The sequence below is a fragment of the Vicia villosa genome, linkage group LG4, assembly GCF_029867415.1.
Source record: "Vicia villosa cultivar HV-30 ecotype Madison, WI linkage group LG4, Vvil1.0, whole genome shotgun sequence".
Lineage (NCBI taxonomy): Eukaryota > Viridiplantae > Streptophyta > Magnoliopsida > Fabales > Fabaceae > Vicia > Vicia villosa.
In genome coordinates, this window is record NC_081183.1 from 194,161,195 (window position 1) to 194,179,757 (window position 18,563).

Consider the following 18,563-nt stretch of genomic DNA (forward strand, 5'->3'; position numbering starts at 1 on the left):
GTTATTTTTCAAAAAAAAGTAAAAAAATTCATTAACATTTAAAAACAAAAACATCCAATATATTTTTTGAAACTAAAACATCCTGCAACATTACACGTCAGTGTGAACTTCCATATATATTTTGAAATCTCGAAGACACTTGAACTTTCATTCAACATTCTTGAGCTCACCAAGAATGATCATCTTGAAATCATGACATTTGGTATGTGCAAATAACATATCAAATCCTTCAAACTAATTTTGATCCATTTAAGTTAACTTCTTTCAATATTATTGTTACATATGCAGAATAAAATTTCCAAAATTGGGAAAGATATTGCTTGGACAAGTGATGATAATTTTAAAAATGAAAATTGAATTGATAAATAGTCATCAAATGACAAGTAGTCAAAAACAACTAAATTAACTAAATTAAGGAAACAAAATTGGTAAAGTTGATCTAAATGCTGCTAAAGTCTGGGTAGGAAATAAAAATCCCAAGTCCAACAAAAGCATTTACAGTTTGCGACCAAAATGTATGTACATCTACCGCGACAACTTCCTGCATTCATCTTAACTTAATCTTCTACAGTCTGGATCTCACCCATCATGATCCGGTTACTCACAACATTAAATCCCAAAACTAAAGGGCTAACCTTCTTCCCTTTTTTGCCTTTCTTCTTCCCGCCTCCTTTGGAGGATCCTTCAGTTTGGTCCACGTCCTGTATATCTGCATTAGTTGAAGCCGTGGGAGCAGCGCCAAGTCCATTAACTTTCTTACCATGCTTACTCTGGAAAGCCATGTCCAACACATCTGATGGTAACATCTCCTTGTAATTGAGGAATTTGTCAATGAATTGATGGTCAGGGTCAAATGATCCAAGATTTTCTTTTAGAAGCGTCTCAGCTTCTGATCTGGATTGCTTCAAGCAAAATTCAAGGAAACTTGTATCTGCCACACTCACCAAAAAGAGTTGACACATTTAATTGTGCATCAAGAATAACATGCTCTAAACCATAAATATATTAGTTGTGGTGGGTTGCAAATGATAATAATAAACATGCCATCATACTTGAACATGGCAAACATATGTATCATATTTTCGAAGATATTTGATTGTTCAATTTTAAAATAAATGTGGCTTAACATACCTTTTGTCCCAATAAGCCTAACACACTCATTCTCACACCAATCCTTGAAGCCCATGGCCTCTGAAAATTTACAGAACAAATTATGGATAAGTATTTTAGAGAATCATCAATTGATCCAGTTAAAATTACATGGAACTAAGAAAGTGGGAGCAATGTGTCTTTTCTTACCAGAATGCTTAGTCATAGCATCTTTTTTCAATTTCAGTACCGATTGAGAAGAGGCGGGGGATGATGATAGAGGTCGCTCAGTTGGCTTGCCACTTGCTGATTTCTGCCGGGTTAATAATCCTGGAGAATTACCTTTCAATGGTACATTTTTTGATCCCCGGCTTCCCTGACTAGCCAGCTGAGGGAAATCGGTCCTGCTCACAAATAAAACATACAAATCAATCAAACTATCTCCATCAAAACAAACAACGATTAGTGATTAGCAATCTACACTTAAATTGGAGAGACAGAAGTCATACTGCTTAGTTTCTTGCTTGGATTGTTCAATTGGACCCCAGAACAAGTCATCGTCTCCTTTATATTTAGATTGGTTGGAAGCATGCGAGTTTACCAGAAGTGGTGAGGCAGTTTTAGATGGAGAGGAAGCTGAGATTGGCCGTGAAGAAGCACTATTCCAATTAGCCTGGGCAGGCTGAGCTTTCTGAGGCATAGGCACTGGACTTGCAGGCATGGCAAAAGAAGCCTTTTTCTCCTGCTCCTTCAGAATGTCCCTTAAAGAAGTTGGTTTAGGGACTCTGCCAGAATCAGAAGACCATGCTGGAGAAGGAGATTGGATGGGCTGTTCTCGCTCTCCTTTCCAAACAACAAAGTCTCCCAGAGAGGGTCCTGCTGGGATTGAAGGCAGTGCTTCTTTTTCTTGCTGTGCAGATCGAGAACTTTTACCTTTTTCAATAGGGCTTGAAGATATGGGTACTTCAGTAGACGCGGCAGAAACTGGGGCTTTAACTCCAGAACCCTTCTTTGCTGACTTCTTGCGGCTTCTTTTAGTATCTTTTGCCTCGATGAAGTTACTACCATTTATTGACTCTGATTGCACAGCAATATCATTCAAAGACAATGTGCTATCTGGAACCTCCGCTTCTGTTTCATTAGACTTTTTCAAAACTTCTTCAGCTAATAGATCATGCAACTGACTTTTCTTGCTCTTCATATTCTGAGAAGCTTGAGAATTAAAAGGATATTCTGTGTTGTCTCCTGCATGACTTTCACTAGATACCTTAACCAAGTCTGGATATGATACAACCCCAGCCCAGGGCGTCGCCAAACTCAAGGAATTGACAGAAGCAGCAACATCGGATACAAGTGTTTCTGTCTGTGCCTTTCTCTGTTCTTCCAGCTGAATTTCTAATAAAGACTTGGCCTTGACACTTGGAGCAGGTTTCCAAGCTCGTCCAGCAGGAACTTCGGCATTGTGAGTAGAAACAGAACCAACTGCCACAGAATCGCCTGAATGGATTGTTTCAGTGATGTTTCTAGTAACACTGACATCTTGATGATCTGCTGTCTCTAGTACAGCATTTTCTTCAATCTGACTAGCTTTACTTCTTGTTTTTTGCAGATATGTGTCATGTGATCCACCATTGTTTGTTTCCCCCAACTCATTAAAATGTGGTATTTCAATTTCTGACTGCTTTGATGGCTGCAAAGTCGTGTTTTTTAGTAATCCCTTTGCTTGGTCAGAAGATTGAGCTTTGTTAGATTTTTGCTTCTTAGATTTCTTCTCGGTAGCCTTTTTGGGTTCATGTGTTTCAACATGCACAGCATTGGAGCTGTATATTTCAGCCAGACTAGCTGGGGATAACTCAATCCCACTAGATCCTGTCGAAGATTTATCAACAGGAGGTGCATCATGCTGTAAATGTCCAGAAGGTATTGCCGGTATGGCAACACCATCAGATCTTAAGGCGCTGTCCGGTACCTGCTTCAATGACTTAGCAGTATAGTCAAAAACAGAATCCTGCACAATGTGGGATTCCTCTTTGGAGATGTTCAGGTCATGCACAAGTGAACTCGCAACATAAGGAGCTGGAGGTTCCTTATTATGATTTTCATTAATTTGCTCAGCAGGAGTAGGTGCCCAGTTATTCTGAGGACTAGTATCCCCGAATACCTGATGAGGCAGACGCATGGTAGACCCTTTACTGCCAACTGTATAACTTGCATCTTGGCTGACATTAGGATGCAAATTTATAGATTCAGTACTAAGTTCATTATGCACACTAGGAATTGGCATCTGGGAGCTCATAGGAAAAGCATCTTGTGGGGTTTGAAGTTGAGAAGGATCAACACGCAAATGTCCCATTGGTAATGAACTTTGCAATTGTCCATAAGATGAATTGCCAAAGAGCTGGCTAGACTGTTGGTCTTGCAACATTTTGGAAAGCAGTTGTTGCTGTTGTTGCCTTAAGAACATCTGCTGCTCCTCCTGCTTTTGCTGCTGCTTTAGCAACAGGAGTTTATCTAACAGGGGAAGCTGCGGTGCTGAAGCAGCTGCTTGAGAATGTAACTGCAACAAGTATTGCTGTTGCAACAGATTCATTATTTGTGGATCTTGTGCTAAACCAGAAGAAAGTAGCTTCTCTGCTGTCAAAGAACTAGCTGGGTTATCCCCGCCTATAGCCAGTAAATTGCTTAAAGAAAGCTGATTTTGCAGTGTCGGCCTTTGCTGTTGAATTCCAAATGGCATTTGAGAGAAATTCTGATCATGAACTGAGTCAATTTTATTCTGAAGGAGATCCAATCCACCTTGTATGGGATTATTTGGCCATCCAGGACCATTATTTATGCTTGCAGATGTTCTGTCGGATAACCCTTGGATTATTGACAATAACTCAGAGTTTTGAGACTGAAGTTGACGTGAATTGTCACTCACTGAAGACAAGAGCTTTGAATGCAGCGACGCATCTGGGACATCTGATTTTGGAGCAAGAGATGCTGCATCCTGCCCCGGCCAATATGGATATGAATTGGGTACGGACATCTGGCGTTCAAGCTCCATCCTCTTGGCAAGCAAGTAAATGTTGTTCCCATTATCTACTCCTGTTGGGCCCAGATTACCAGAATTATTTCCAGCAAAGCCTTTAAAACCTGAATATATAACATAAATGTTATCAAACCTTGTTTTCTCAAAACATCATAAATATGTTGCTGTAGAAGAAAAAGAAAAATCATAATCGCATGAAAAAAATTTACAGCTAAATAATCAAAATAAATGGAAATAATTAAATATAACAGGTAAGAACCTTCTGATAGTGCAAGGTTGTTAATTGTAGGACCGCTTCTGTTACCAGACATGAGTGACTCCAGATACCTACTTTCAACTCCGGTACCAGAACCCTGCCGATGCCTAGAATCACTTTTCAACATATCAACCTCACTCAAACCAGTGATGGTATTACCAAATGTAATAGGATTTTGGCGAGCAGTCATATCTGTCAATTCATTAGGTTGTGGTGCAGAAAATCCTGGTGGAGGTCGGGCTTTAGCTCGTAAATGCGGCATGACATCACCAAGAGAAAACCATGGTGAGTCAACTGCTGAATTTTCCAGACGAACAGGTAAATCAATACCAAAATATCCAGCCTCAAACCATCCAATTATGTCAATTCCTTTAAATGGACCTTGGATTAGACCCTTGGGATCTTTATACAAAAGGGATAACTCCTCTGGAGCAGTCGGAGGAACTCTTCTGGCTCCAAGTTCACTTTCCAAAACACCAGATAGCTGCCTCTTAATAGTGGGATCTTCACTACTAGCATGCCACTTACCTACTTCTTTGGACTCGGATACAAAACCCAACTTGCTTTCCCATGGACTTTGAGGATCTTTTGGCTGGTGTGAATTCACGTCTGATTTTCTTAGTCTAGCATCACTAGATACATCCCTGCTATTGTGCAATAGAGCACTTGTATGTTCACCGGCTGGCGTTGCTCGCCATGCAGCACCAGGATGAGGAGAACTATTTCCTTCAAAGGATGAATCTCTATTACTGGACAATTCATCAGCCACTTTGTAAGAACCACCATCTTCACTTCTATCTGTGCATTAAAGATTTTAGAAAAACTCACAGTATATGCAGAACAAGGAAATTATATTTATCAAATGCCAAAAGAATAGCACACAAGCAAGGCTGAGTTTTATTAGATTCAGACACACAGATGAGATATGAAAGAACCAATATCAACATGATAATGTAGTATGACATGAAGACATGGTGGACACGGGAGAAAGAAAAAGGTACAGAAATTCATGAACTAAGCTTGTTTGTGGTGAGATGTTGAGAGAGATAACTGAGATGTTGTTTGATCTTTAATGATATAAAAAATACCCTAATTCCAAGGTTTTATTACCACCAGTTATGCCTTTATTTTTAACCATTTGGAGGGTATATGAAGCTGATGATACCTGAATTTTTTCAAATTAGTTAGGAAGTTAAAACTGTGCTTATTTTTGAGCAATTCATATGAACAATTTAACAGTCTAATGAATAACGGATTATAGAAGCTATGAAAAAACCACAATGCAAAAATGGTGTTGCAGCCTATGGAAGAAACATAATGCATATAGCAGGTGTCGCAGCCTAAGGAAGATGGCACACAATCTGCCAGGTCATAATGCCATGGCACTCCATGGCAACAATTCAACAACACTGAAACTTAAAAAGCCAAAATCATAATCTCTGAAACTATCACCTTAGTGGCAAACCAAAACAATTCATTTCAGGCAATGTTGTCAAATAGCAGCTATAGCCTATAACATACCAGAATTTGAACAAATCCCTATTATTTTGTGATAGGCTACTTAGCAGAAAGTGTTAGCAAATAGACACTATATAGCGAGGCAGAATTTAAGCAAACAGCTATTTTCCACAATTGACATCGCTGATTTCAGAAAGCTATTCAGCACCTGAAACTATTTATAAGTAATATATCCCGAGTGTACCTTGAAGAGGAGTGATTCCAGGCTTCATTCGTCTAGTCTGAGTAAAATCTGTTGAGCCCCTTCCTTCTTTGGATACTTGAGGTGCACTACTACTAACTATTTCCCCTTTTTCAATACCATTTAAGACAGACTGTTCAAACAGAAAAGCAATATATTAAGCCACAAGAAAAAACAATGGCATCCAGTAAAATATAAACAAAGAGACTATGTACCAGTTCCTCAGAACTTGGTGTTGTGAGAGCAAGAGGCTCCAATGATTCATCATGTGTAAGACTTGGAACCTGCACAAAATCATCAACAAGATTTCTATTTCTACCCATATTAGTCACTCTGTATACATCAAGCAGTTTTGTCCTGTTATATCTGAAAGGTTCTTCATGTTCACTTTCGACTTTGTCTAATGCAGATCCAGGATATGTGCTATTCAAAGAGTTACCACCACGGCCTAATCCAGGACTGAAGACTGGCGGGGGTGTATTCTCCCCACGACCACGACCATAGGAAAATGTAGAGGCCTGTTTGTTAGGTGGTGTGCTTTGGGAATGAGGAGGTTCTACCCTTCCACGGCTTTGTGCGAAGTTAGGTCTCCATGGTCGAATTTGGTCTCCTTCCTTCTCATCCTTCCCATGAGACAAACCTTTATCTAGATGTATATCACCGTCTTTTCCTGAGTCACTCCATTTTTCACGAAGACCTTCTGGCTCCTTCTCATTAGGACCCCAGCGTGTGTTCCACTTGCTCTCACGCCGCTGATCAAAGTTAGCTTCTCGGTTTCCTGATTCATTCCACCTATGAGTATCAGGTGTAACTCGACGTGCTTCTCCAAAATTCTTTGGAACTGGATTTTCTCCCCATCGATCCACCTTTCGTGAATCACCTAGGTCTTTGTCTCCATCCCTCCAACGATCCTTACGGATGGAGGACTTTGTGTCTCTCTCAGTGTCTCTCTCTTCATCACGCCAACGATCACGGCGTCCACTTTCTGAGTCAAACATGGATGGCCTAAAGACATCCTTTCTCTTCTGTGCATCATCTCCATCACCAGATGTTTTAACAGTCTCTGAGCGACTGCCATGTGATGGATTAGAGATCGCATGATTTTCCTGAGTCATAAGATACATATAAGGAAAAGGAGAAGCTAAAAACTTAGAATCAGTTATAAATTATTTTAGGAATATTAAGGCTGAACTCAAATCTTATTTACATAAAAACATTACACAAAATTATAGACAAATAGTAAATACAAACCATAGGTCCTGTTCCAGATTTACTCTCCCCTGGCTTTGGCAGAAGCCATTGTGGTGAAAGTGGGATAGGATTGTCAGAGCCTTGGACATCTGTACGAAAGGAAAAAAATTCAAATTAGTGAAAAAAATTGTTAGAAGCTATTAAAAACTGTTACAGCAAGAAAAAAAAAATGCATGCAAAGCTTGTAAAACCATAGCCTTTGACGATTGTAAAAGTAGGTATATCAAACACTTAACTTTAATATATAAAAACACCTTTCAGCATTGCCATAACATAACCAATTAAATGCCCTCCTTTCTGTTCTAACACACCCTAAACCCGATAGAATACCAAGAAAACAGAGAAAAAGAGCCAACGTAATTTTTAAAAAAAAAAATGAATCTTTATAAAATTTATGCATTGGTAGTTTCTATCAGTAAGAAGCTGAAACCAAACTGGTTGAATAGGATCAAGCCAATAGATGTTGATTATGTGTAAAGCATTAACACTTGGAATATGTGATAACGCTTAATAACAATTAAGGACACACAAAACAGGAGTTGACATATATAAAAAAAAAAAAACACAAAACACATCATCTCAATACCATGCAAGACATGTCATGGAAACGACAACCAAATACTCTTAGCTACATTTTACAACCAAAAAAATTGAACTTCAATAACAATACAATTAGTGTCAAGATGATGTTTTTACCAATATTTTGGCAAATAAACGCCTAAAAAACTCTAAATACCAAATTTTTTTCAAATTCCATCCATGAGAAACTAATATCCCCAAAATACAATCTCAAGTTCGGTGAAATCTACGTAACTCTTCAAAAAAATTAAAATAAATAAATCTAAAAACAGTGACCCTCACTGCACTGAAAAGTAGTAAGCTTGAAAAACGCAGCACATACGAAAATAAATTGATGAAAAAAACCGGTAATTTATAATTCACATAGTTTGAAACTCAAAGACGAAATGCAGCGTGTAAACCCTTGAGTAGCGACGAATTCATCAATGTCAATTACCGTATATAAAAACAATACAAAACCCTAAAAAACACTGAGAAAAGTGAGCCGCATTTCGGTTATTACCAAACCAAAACCCTAAGTTTAAACGGAGCTAGGAGAAGTGATAAATCAGAACGAAGATGAATAAGAAGAATAATAAAATTGGGAATGGTGAAACCTTTGGAGATCTGCAATGGAGTTGCAGCGTTAGCGTGAAAGCGAGTATCGGAAGTTGAGTTTTGAGCCATTGATGATGAACGAACGAGAGTGAACACTGAGCGAAAACACTGTTTGCAACGATGAAAGGGTGCGAGGGAGAACGTAGGTTAAGCCTGAGACACAATATAAAAGGGTAGTGTGCACGATAACACTCTGTAACCTCCTGTGCGCACGTTAGTCATAACCTTTGTGATTCTCGGTGAGAAATTTCCACGCGCTTTAAGTTGACAGTGTGTAACACGTTAATTGGTTTGGGTCTCCGTGTTTTGCACGCGCGTTCGTGTTGAAAATTGGGAAGGGTTTATTTTTGTGTGTTATTAGAATTTTCCCTCGTCTATAGATTTTCGTGGTGCTCCCTATTCTAAAATACTTTAAAACTGTAACCAAAAAAAAAAAACTAAAACTTTGGTTTTGAGATGGAAAGATTAATAGATTATTTGGTGATTAAATTTATTGAGCTCAAAATATATACATGATTTATTTGTAATCTTATAAAATAACCAATTTAAATCTAAAATATTATTTTATATATAATACTGTATTAATTATATTTTTAAATTTTGATTTTTAATTATTATTGATAACATAATCTCAATTCAATGTTTTTTATTTTAAATTTAAGACCAGAAAACATTTTAATAAAATTATTATTCTATTTGAAATAGTTAATTGGGTTATGTGTGTATGACAAATTTAGTCTCAATTTTCAAGATCAACTTAATTATATATTTTTAATTGTATATTTTAATTTCCCGTGACTTGTTTTATTTTTCTATTTTGATTATCTTACTATGATTCAGTATGTTATTCTTTGTATGTATAATAGTAATTAATATGTAATTATTTAATAAAGATACTAATCGTTGTATGGAAAAAATATTTATATTAAATTATAAATTATTTTACACTATCATAAAAACTAAAAATGTCTTTTAAGTTTGCATGAAATAAGAAAAAGTACTTTGTAACTTTGCATTCATTTGCATTCAATGAGTTCAATCTATTAGATTGATTAGGACATCACACTTCTACAATCAACCTAAGAAACTAATGAATGTGATAAGTAATCCATCAAAGCTTTATAGTTCATGAGCTTTATTGAATTTGATGAGGTTGGTCTTTAATCATTGATAAGATAGTTTTCTTCTAGAGATTTTTTAAAGAGAATTTTTTAATGTAAAATTATCTAGGAGTGGTAAACGTGTTGTGACCCGCCAAGTTAATTTGCACTCTCGCCAAAAAATAGCGAATTGGATTGGGATTTTGGGCTTGTCTATCCGCCGCAACCCGCCCCACGCACCCGTTTGGCCAGCCCACGGGCCACGATCCATTTTGTCACCCCTAACTATAAGTTTTTTTTTGCAATTAACATTTCTATTAGACACTTGCATAAATTATGGTTCCTTCTTCATGAGACTTGATCAAACTCAAGTATGGCATGGTTGCATGAAGTTTTTTACTCTGTTTGAACTCAAACTCATTTACTTTCTTTCTATGTAAGATACAATAATAATATTATGAATCGGTATCTGGATGTTCTTGTGATATGGTGTTTCCTTAGGTGAAGTTATATGAATGGTTTTATCATGTATATTCATCCAATAGTCCTTTAGAGTTTGAGCGCAAAAGTGCTCACTGCTCAATGCTCATTCTACCTTTGGCAGATTTTCAACATAATTATGGGAAAAGTGAAGTAGTGAATGAATTCTACTCCATTTGATCGTGAAGTTTCTAATCTTGTATCAAGTTATGAATAAGTTTTAGCATTGTATAAGGTGATCACATCATGTCTAAGTTAGACCATCTAAGCCATATGTATTTTTCCTTCTTTCTTCATATTTTTCTCCAGCGTGGACTTTATCTTTGTTGTTGTCGTGGAGCTTGCTCTACAACCGCGCTGAAACCATTGCAACCAATAATCTTTTTCCTACACACACCTTTGTCTTTCCTTTCCTTGTAATGTAATTTCAACTATATAATTTATTTTAAAAAATAGATAAAAAAATAACTAGTCACTTTGGCGGGTGCGGTGCGGGATAGCTTTTTAAGCTCAATTTCACTTGGTAGACTTGCCCGCCACGCCCCTTTTATGGCAGGCTTAAGGCGGGGCGGGGCAAGGCAGGTGGCCCATTTGTCACCCCTAAGATTACTATCACATGTTGTGAAAATATAATAACACCCTTCAATTTCGGAGATGCATATTAAGACGTGCCACATCTCAATACATTCCTAAATCAAACGCTAAATCAATGGGAAAAATTACGGAGATGCATCTCGGGACACTATTTATTCAAAAATGTGCCAAAACCCTTTCTTCTTCCTCGCTTCTAAAAAACAACTATAAACCACTTAACTTTCTCAATCTCTCTCAACTCACATTCTCTCAAAATCATTCAACCAACTTCAAAGTTTCTTCCATCAACATCAAGTTAATCAAATAACCCATTCAACACATAAGTAAACACACAATTTGCAAATTTTTTATTTTTTTTATTTTTTGAATTTTTGTAGAAATTGATGAATAGGTTATGAAATAAATGGTTCATACATGTTTGATAATTTATACATAATGAAAATTTTATTTGATAGGTAATTATATTGTTTAATGCAATATTTTTGTTGTTTTGGGTGACTGCATTACTGCCATTGACACTGATGAGAGTTGCGGAAAATTCTGGAAATACATCTCCAGAATTGTCCAACATTTGGAAAAGTGAAGTAGTGAATGAATTCTACTCAATTTAATCGTGAAGTTTCTAATCATGTATCATGTTATGAATAAGTTCTTAGCATTGTATCAGGTGATCACATCATGTCTAAGTTAGACCATCCAAGCCATGTGTATTTTTCCTTCTTTCTTCATATTTTGCTCCAACGTGGACTTTATCGTTGTTGTTGTCATGGAGCTTGCTCTACCACCACGCTGAAATCATTGCAGGCAATTATCTTTTTCCAACACACACCTTTGTTTTTCCTTTCCTTGTAATGTAGTATGTACTATATAATTTATTTTAAAAAATAGATAAAAAATAACTAGTCACTTTGGCGGGTGTGGTGCGGGATAGCTTTTTAAGCTCAATTTCACTTGGCAGACTTGCCCGCCATGCCCCTTTTATGGCAGGCTTAAGGCGGGGCGGGGTAAGGCAGGCGCCCCTGTTTTGTCACCCCGAAGATTACTATCACACGTCGTGAAAATATAATAACATCCTTAGATTTCGAAGATGCATATTAAGACGTGCCATATCTCATTACATTCCTGAATCAGACCCTAAATCAATGGAAAAAAATTACGGAGATGCATCTCGGGACACTATTTATTCAAAAATGCGCCAAAACCCTTTCTTCTTCCTCACTTCTAAAAAAACAACTATAAACCACTCAACTTTCTCAAACTCTCCCAACTCGCATTCTCTCAAAATCATTCAACCAACTTCAAAGTTTCTTCCATTAACGTCAAGTCATTCAAATAACTTATTCAACACTAAAGTAAACACACAATTTGTAAATTAATTATTTTTTAGATTTTTTGAATTTTTGTAGAAATTGATGAATAGGTTATGAAATAAATGGTTCATACATGTTTGATACTTTGTACATAATAAGAAATCTATTTGATAGGTAATTTTATTGTTTAATACAATATTTTTGCTGTTTTGGGTGACTGCATTACTGCCATTGACACTAATGAGAGTTGCGGAAAATTTTGGAGATACATCTCCAGAATTGTCCAACATTTGGATTCCCAAAAACCAGAGATGCATATCTGGAGTTTTCTAGTCTGGATTTTTTCACTTGTACTTATTATGTAACGTTTGTGTGGTTTACTGACATGCATTATTGCTGATAGGAAATATTGATTGAGGCACAGAAGGATTGCACATCACACAATTTTTCAGGGGGGAAAAGAGTCAAATATCGCAAGCTCCTGCTACCTCTAGCCATGTTGATGCAGAGGCGTCAACTTCTCACACACTAGAGGTACGCGAGGCTTCCCATGCCCAAGAGACAAAAGAGGTACCTGTGACACCCCAAGTAAAGAGACAACAAAGGTACTTGAGACACCTCATCCATATGATGCAGTATGCACCACATGGGTTTGGAGGAGGCCCGTCATACTTGTCAGTGCTGCTTTTTTATCCGAACCATACTGCCAGACATGTCTGTGACAAAGAGGTAAAATTAGTTGGATTTATTATTTTTAAATTATGTTTGTTATAATATCTAATTTTTTGTATGATGATTTATTTTTCTACATGATTGTGATACGCTAAAATTCATCAACTATAGGTGGAAGATTACTGGCCTACAACAGTCAAATGAGTAATGGTTTTAGGATGTTTTGCAACTATATGGGATGAGAGACTTGAGTAAGCAGATTGTTGACCATGGTATGCTTAATGCGTTTATAGATAGATGGCACACAGAGACGTCATCATTTCATCTACCATATGGTGAGATGTCTGTCACACTAGATGATTTCTCGTGTCTGCTGCATCGTCTTATTAGAGAAAACTGTTAGATCGCATGAAGATTAACATATATGATGCACTTGAGTTTATGGTAGACTATTTGGGTGTTAACATAAAGGCTTCCATGGCGGAGTTTAAAGCCATCCGAGGGTCTCATGCTAGGTTTCAATTATCGCGAAAAGGTGTATACATATGAGCTACTTATATCACATTAGGTTGTTGGTGATGACGAGCAGGTTGCGCAACATATAGCGTATGCTATGACATCATAGTTGTTATGTTTGGTTGGCATTACCATTTTGTGGACGAGTGTCACTTATGCGGATGTCATCTACCTGTGATACTTCGATGACATTGAGTGGATCCATCAGTACAACTGAGGGGTCGGTTGTTTGGTCTACTTGTACTCTAAGTTATTCGAAGGTTGTATGTGGAAAACGAAATAAGTGACATGCAGCGTCACACTATTTATGATAATGTTTATTGGGTTTTTAGTGTTTTTGTGTCATTTTCATTACACTTTTGCACTGCTATTACTAATGATTCATGTGTTCCAACATTTTTCAGACTTGGATCCTTCAGCATTTCCCGCGCATCATTGGCTGGTCACGTGTATTGATATTATTGATGATATTTCATGTGCTTATGCATTCACCCCGCTCAGAGGGAACCAGGTGACAAAGTCATTTGGAGTGTATCTTGACTGCTTGGTAGCAGAGGACATAAACTTCCATTCTTACATCGATCATCGTGAGACGCGTCCTTTTGATGACATAATACTAAGGATGGTTGGCTTATTGTTCACATCTGATGTTTCCTCATTTTCCCAAGGATGTCATGCCACAGTTCGACTAGCAGTATATTCCCAAAGATCTTTATGTCTCTGTTTCTCCCGCTATGACACGTAGACATATGGATGATATGTTTGATGATTATCTTAATCATCTGGCATCGAAGACGGGCATTGACAGAGAACTTTTTCCAGATGGCTCTGAGGCAAACACTATTACAAAAAGTATCTTTTATAACGACACCAAATTTTACTTCATCATGGCCAAAGGATCCAATGTGGTAGAATTTATTCAATTAGACATTTTTCTTTTATTTTTATTTTCATTTTAAGCCCATTTTTCACCACGGTTGGAATTTCCAACCGTGGTGAAAAGTGGCGCTTGGTCATGAGTTCGGATCCTAGCACCTACAGTTTTGTTTTTTTATTTATTTTTAAGTCATTTTCACCATGATTGAAAGTTCCAACAGTGGTAAAAATTATTGTTGTTCTACTGCTGTATTTTTAATATTTTATGAAAAGACATACATCAACATTTGTTTAATACAATTGTTGTATGTAGCGCATTGTCATGAGTTCAAACCTTGTTGTTGTTGTTGCTGTTGTTCTGCTGCATTTTTTATATTTTATTAAAAGACATACAACAACGATTATTTACTTCAATTGTTGTTGTATGTAGCACGCTTATTGAGTTTCTTCAATTGTCCTTAAACAAATCTTGGTCATCTATTTAGTGATTATCGACACTCATAATATTACTATTAGTGATCCGCGTAAAACCTAAAACTTAGACGAACTTCATGTTCTACCTTCAAACCTCATCTTTCATTTACGACACTATATTCCTCCATTAAACCAAACTCGAAAACATCATTTCTTTCATAAATAAAACTCCAAAATATCATTTCTTTCATTAACGAATTTCAAAACTCTGTCATCTCTTCTCCAACTTGAATGAGACAACGAAAGTACGAATTCAAGTTAGCAATGTTAGTTGTTATTATTCTTGTTTATTTTTTGTTGTTGTTGTTGTTGTTGTTGTTATTATTATTATTGTTATTGCTCTTGTTGTTCTTCTTCTTCTTCTTGTTATTGTTGTTGTTACGGGTGTTCTTGTTGTTGTTCTTATTGTTGTTGTTGTTGTTCTTGTTGTTCTACTGCTACATTTTTTAAAATTTTATTAAAAGACATACAACTGCGATTATTTAATATAAACGCGGTTGTATGTAGTGTGTAGTCCAGTTTACTACCACGGGAAATCGATTGTGATTATAATTACTCCACTTACAACCACACTCTACATAGCAATGGTTGTTCAACCGTTATTATAGATCTTTCGCGACCGTTGTTATATGTGTTTTTCGTAGTAGTGATGGGACGTTGTGGATGCCATGATGGCGGAGTCACCACAATACATGAGGAAGCGTAGGAACAAGGGGTCCCGAGGCCAAGTCCCTAATACGCAGTAGTTTATAGTATTTGTACTCTGGATTTATTTTCGGTTGTATTCTATTTTGACTTATTTCGACTTTGTTGTGTACTCTGGATATATGTTGTATAGTCTAATTTATCACAGAGTACCTTTACTATATCTTCAATTTCATCTGAGCATCACTAAAACAAATGCAAAATTTATTGGCGGGCATGAGGCAGGGCGGGCGGGCCGTTTTGCCACCCCTAGTTGTGTCTAATGATAATGTTTAGAACTTGAATTTAAAGATTGAACTTGTAAAATTATGATATTTTGAAATTTTAAAATTTGATAGGTCTCGTGATTTTTTAGAGATTGAGTCATAATATTCGACCGATTTAATAACTGTATAGTTTTGTTAGAGAAATCATTTTATTAATCGAGTTATCTGGTTTAATCAAATGATTATTTGATATAATACAGTTTAGTTATGTGATCAACCCTCGTTGATATGATGACCAATCTAATATCAGAAGAAAAATTATATATATATAAAGAAAAAAGAAAAAAAATTGGTGTGGCTACAGCCACAGTCAATCTTAATATAGATCCACCCATGAGATAGTAGATAAGATGGAGAGAAGTCAAAAAATTAAAGAGAGAAGAAAACCTAGAAAGACCTTAAGAGTAGTTATTAAGAAAGATTTCAAGATTAACTATTTAAATAAAAACATGATCCTAGATAAAATATTAAGGCGCAAGTTGATCCATGTAGTTGAACCCACTTAGCGAGATAAAACTTGGTTGTTGTTGTATACTCCCAATCAAACTTCAGACTGCCAAAGGAACTATTAACTAAAAAATAGTTATAAATAGTCTCCATAATCTAATTAAAAGTTAGGCTCAAATTTTTGTCTAATAATATATTTTGCCTTTTCAAAAATTCTTCTAAAAAAAACTTCCAATTGGCTTTTGGAGCTACTACTTTGCACTTTCTACATGTATTTTTTAATTAGTCATAATTGATACGATTGAGCAATTGATTAAATAAAAAATGCACCCTATAATTAATATAAAATTATATTTACTCAAATCAACAAGGAAACTACAATTGAAAAATAAATACACACTTATGCTTATAAACCATCCCATCATTTTACTTGTGATGTAGAAAATGAGGGGATTCTTGAGGCAAGTTTGGCATGAGCACCCCCTGTGGTCAATACTTGAGGAATTGACATGCCACCAGATATAACAATTTCTGTATCACAATAAAACACATTGTTACAACATAGAAAAGTTAAGGAGTGATAAGAAGATTAATAAATTAAACTTTAATCTATACGTAAAAGAATTTGAATCGTGTACTACTTGATAAGAAATATGTGCATGTACCTATTCCTTCGCGAACAGAGAGATTAGGCCTCAAAATATCATTTGGACTAATGAGAAAAATATCTCCAAGATACAAATGATTAGTGGGAATATAAACACAATAAAGCTCTTCTTCATCTCTGGGCTTCCTTAGTACTATTGAAGATGTGATAAATCCCAATGCATACTCTCCAATTCGAGGGTGTTTTACAAGGGCCACTTCCTTGAAAGCATTGGAGCTTTGATCTGCCAAGCATGTGAAAAGCTTAGAGTATCGAACAAAAAATATTAGTGATATTTTAAGCTAAATATACAAAACACAAATATTTTTTATTGAAGGTGTGTTTGGATAATGACACTTGTGGATTTAGTTACATTTAATTATTAATTTTTTTAAAATTATAACAAGTATCAATGTGACAATGTCAGAATTATGTATGTGGACGTTTCATGAATACATGATTATAACAAGTATCAATGTGTCAGTGTCTGAATTGTGTCTGTTGATACTTCATGAATAATACATACCTGGTGATATTGCTCCACTTATTTGCTTGGAGGCAGCATATATGTAGCTTACAAGTGGCATTTTCTTGATGAACCATTCACCTAAGGTGAGAACAGAAGTTCCTAACCATGATGACATGAAAATTCCAACTAGAAAGATGAAAGTTATGGATGTAACAAATCCAAGACCTGCCCAGTCAAACAAATTAATTAATTAGAAGACATGATAATAATGTCTATTACAAATGAAACTAGGCCACTTAATTTTGCAATGGATATTGTGAGAAGTGATCACATGATTTCTATTATTCTCTGCTTAAAATGGAAAGAAATCGGCATTATTGTTCACTAATAGCACATTATTAAAAATATGCGACACAGTGTGCTTATAATGCTACTATAATTATTATTTGACAATATTTTGTACTAAATAACACGTTGGGAAACAACTTCATGTGTTATTTAATAATATTAGAATGATTGATATTCATAAATCAAAATGCAAGAAATATAATCCAAGAACTTACCAAAAATATTGATCCCAAGATGATTATATATAGGAGAAAAGAAACCATCAACAAACCGAACAAATCCCCAAGTGACATAGAATGTTATTGCAATGGGAAGAAGAATGACACTGCACATATTACATTATTTCTAATCAGAATATGATAATCAAAACTAGAAAACCCTAACAAATTTTTTCATGTAATCTCAATCATTTGGATTCCAAAAGTTTAAATCACCACGTCATTATGTGAATCTCTCTAACCATGCAAATCTCAATAATATGAAACAGTATGTTATAATTTGAATAGACAAATTGTATATACCATCCTGTCATAAATTTCTTTGAGGCCCAACTTCGAATCACTTTTGAAAATGCCTGAAATAAGTGAAAGAGATTTGATTTTGTCAAATAAAGTGAAATAATTACCATGAAAACATTGTTTCACGATGTAATTTGATATATCCTCATGTATATGAATGTTACCTCTTGACCAGAGTGATGTTGAGGGGAGAGAGTGGCGTTGCCAGGAGAGGAAGAATTGGATGATGATTTAGAGGCTCCATTGTTAGAGATGTTGGACACTGGAATTAGAAGCTCTAGATCTCTTGTTGCAGCCATCCTCTTTCTCCTTTTCTTGATTATTATTGTTTCTAACAGAATGTTAAAATAATTTCAATTAATTAGCGAGCTTATCAACCATTCTCTCATTTGTACATGTGTATTATTATTTTTACTCTCTAATAATCATGTGACATGTGATGTTTTACTTTGAAGAAAACATAATAATTTATACTTTTATATAAGTGAATGATAAAGGAGTCTAAACTTTTGTGTATGAATGTTAATAAGTTTTGAGTCCTAATATGTTGGTCTGGATCACCTTTTGATACACCGACCGTAAAAAATATAGGTGGTTGCTCTTTACTTCATTAATGATTATTTAATACTCTATGAAT

General features: G+C 35.8%; 2 protein-coding genes across 2 annotated transcripts; both read right to left on the reverse strand.

Moving 5' to 3' along the window:
* Window positions 1-335: 335 nt before the first annotated feature.
* Window positions 336-8,716, reverse strand: LOC131596591 (protein ESSENTIAL FOR POTEXVIRUS ACCUMULATION 1). Its single transcript, XM_058869296.1, has 9 exons — window positions 8,505-8,716; window positions 7,330-7,418; window positions 6,294-7,184; window positions 6,082-6,211; window positions 4,383-5,177; window positions 1,599-4,227; window positions 1,300-1,493; window positions 1,132-1,191; window positions 336-931 (listed from the first exon to the last, which is right to left on the reverse strand). Exons 1-9 carry the CDS (start codon window positions 8,572-8,574, stop codon window positions 558-560), a joined length of 5,232 nt encoding a protein of 1,743 aa, XP_058725279.1. The 5' UTR covers window positions 8,575-8,716; the 3' UTR covers window positions 336-557.
* A 7,561-nt stretch (window positions 8,717-16,277) lies between these two features.
* On the reverse strand, window positions 16,278-18,283 carry LOC131594185 (protein LIKE COV 3-like). Its single transcript, XM_058866272.1, has 6 exons — window positions 18,091-18,283; window positions 17,930-17,982; window positions 17,624-17,733; window positions 17,118-17,285; window positions 16,611-16,835; window positions 16,278-16,476 (listed from the first exon to the last, which is right to left on the reverse strand). The coding sequence occupies exons 1-6, from the start codon at window positions 18,223-18,225 to the stop codon at window positions 16,367-16,369; spliced, it is 801 nt and encodes a 266-aa protein (XP_058722255.1). The 5' UTR covers window positions 18,226-18,283; the 3' UTR covers window positions 16,278-16,366.
* Between the last annotated feature and the right edge of the window lie 280 nt (window positions 18,284-18,563).